This window comes from Rosa chinensis, chromosome 3 (assembly GCF_002994745.2).
Source record: "Rosa chinensis cultivar Old Blush chromosome 3, RchiOBHm-V2, whole genome shotgun sequence".
Lineage (NCBI taxonomy): Eukaryota > Viridiplantae > Streptophyta > Magnoliopsida > Rosales > Rosaceae > Rosa > Rosa chinensis.
In genome coordinates this window covers 34438335-34440752 of record NC_037090.1, presented here as the reverse complement: position 1 = coordinate 34440752, position 2418 = coordinate 34438335, and the positions used below count along the sequence as shown (strand labels likewise).

General features: G+C 35.9%; 1 protein-coding gene across 1 annotated transcript; it reads left to right on the top strand.

Annotated features, from left to right (window-relative positions):
• Positions 1-1109: 1109 nt before the first annotated feature.
• On the top strand, positions 1110-2030 carry LOC112194481 (probable ubiquitin-conjugating enzyme E2 25). The gene has a single exon (XM_024334714.1). It carries the CDS (start codon positions 1110-1112, stop codon positions 2028-2030), a length of 921 nt encoding a protein of 306 aa, XP_024190482.1.
• Positions 2031-2418: the final 388 nt, after the last annotated feature.

Here is a 2418-nt window from a genome sequence, read left to right as displayed (position 1 = left end):
AGCTGCATAAGTATTTGATATCTGTTACTGTACGGGTATCTGATAGCAAAAGTTTGTCATTTTTTCTCCATCTTTAAAAGTAGTAGCAGTAACCTTCATCTCATCTCCGTCTCGAAGCAGTAGCAGACTAGCAGCTAACATTTAATATTGTCTTGATCTTTAAGCAGTAGCAAAAGTTTGTCATTTCTTCTCCATCCCCAAAGCAATAGTAGAGCTAACTTTCAATATTGTCTCAATCTTCAAGCAATAGCAGAACTGGATGAGTATGAGTGCAGTAGTAGAATTGAACGAGTGTTTGATGTGGTTTCTCTCTCTTTGAACATAAAAGAATTTGAAAAAGTAAATAACTAATATTTAGTTATTCATATCTGATGGTACAATTGAAAATGTGTTGTTGACACATGACAACAAAATACCTTGTTCTTATGTGCAAAATTTTGTCCTTATGAGCGTGAGTTGAAACTTTATGGATGTAGTAGCAAAATGATTATTTGTCAAAGGCTTTTTTGTAATTTGCTATTTTTTTTTATCAATAGAAAAACTCATTCCCGTAACAAAAAATAATAAATGGTAAAAAAGGGTTAGGGTATTCACCTAACGCATTCAGAACCCCGCTAGGAAATGTATTCAAGTTCTAAATAATTTCCACCTTTTAGTTATTCGACTTCATTCATTATTTTGCAGTATTCTTGGGAATATGAAATTAAGCCAGAGGGACTTCACAGTTATTTGAATATTTTTGTTAGTATTAAGGAAAGGAATCTCATATGATTTGGAGTCTTCCTCATTGAGATTTTCTGTATCACCACAAGTTAATTAAGAGATAGCCCTATAATTATTGTATAAAACGTTGTAAACCATTCTGAATTATAAAATCTCTTTAGTTAGTGCTCAACCAAAAGTATAAGAACTAGAATCTTGGATTTGTTCCCGGATATTTAGTTGGAAATCCGCTAGCATTCGGAGAAGTTGAGAGCCCTATATATACTACCGTAACCAGTATTATATTTACAGATCGAGCAATAGTGGATATCATGGGCATCAGGGATAGTTTTTATGAATATGGAGGGTTTGGTAATCTTAACTACACACCAAAACCAACCTCAACGATGGTACCTGACGAGAATATCCCAGAACCAGAACCAAAGTTGTCCGGAGAGATCGAAGAAATACAATCTGAGGTTGAGAGAAAGTTCCAAGAGTTCAAGAACTTTGACATACTAGGTTATTACCCTAATGATCATCACTTTGTTTACAGGAGAGGAAAACCACGTATTGAAAGTGAATGGGAATTTATCCGTGTTAGACTACCACCGGAACCCAAACTTTCTGGTTCGATTTTTGTTAGGGTTTATGACCAGAGGATTGATCTTATGAGTGTTATGATAGTTGGTCGGGAAAGTCCTTATCACCAAGGCTTGTTTTTCTTTGACATATTCTTTCCCAGCAATTATCTCAAACTGCCTCAGCAGGAAACCGAGGATGTTCCCCCACTCTTTTACCATTCTTTTGACTTTGATTTGAACCCGAACTTGCGTAAAAACGGCACCGTTTCGCTCGACAAAACACTAAAGTGCAAGCACACATTGGAGTTACTCTCTTCACTTAAAGATCTGGTTGTGAATGACAAGTCCTACATTGATGCCGAAAAGGGCATGAAATCAAACAGAGAGGTTTTCATGCAAACTTTTGAGTCCATGCTTAAGATGCTCAAGCGCCCACCTAGGCCGTTTAAAGATTTTGTGCTGGGGTATTTTCGAACAAGAGCTCATGATATTCTTCTCAACTATAAAGCTTGTGCTGATCTTGAAGATAATGCAATGAACTCGTTATTCTTCAAGCTGGTGAGGGCATTTGAAGCTAACGGAACTTATTGCCAGCATCATTATAATCAGAAGAAGTACGATCGGGCATTGAAAGAAGAAAAGGAGCTCTTAAACCAGAGCCGGGAGAAGTATGGATATGAAAATTTTTTGTACTCACCACCAAAGATGAACAAAGCGAAGGATTGGCTTTATTTTGGTGTTTGATTTATAGTGGTTGATATCTTCTTCTTAAAGTTTAAATTTTCTGATAGGCAAAATTCTTGTTTATTTAGCTGGACAATTTAGATATTCTAGCATCAATTGTTTGATGTTCACTTGATTCTTGCTTTATTCAATTTGTTTTTGAACTTATTTTGTAGTCTTTTTTATTAATATTCCCCTTTAGTTTTCGCGTATTTCAATAATTTTTGACAAAACCATGCAAGCACATTCAACTACTATTTAGTGGTTTACACTACCATTTAGTTATGACATTTTATTCAATAAGGTGTCAGCAGAGGTTCAAAGTTCGATTCCTGTCTCTCTCTCTCTCTCGTTCCCTTCTCTCTAGGTCCATGGCCAGACCTAGTCATTTGGTATGTGCTTAGTGGGA

Coding starts and splice junctions, on each gene's coding strand:
- LOC112194481 (XM_024334714.1), top strand. CDS start 1,110: ATGGTACCTGACGAGAATATCCCAGAACCAGAACCAAAGTTGTCCGGA.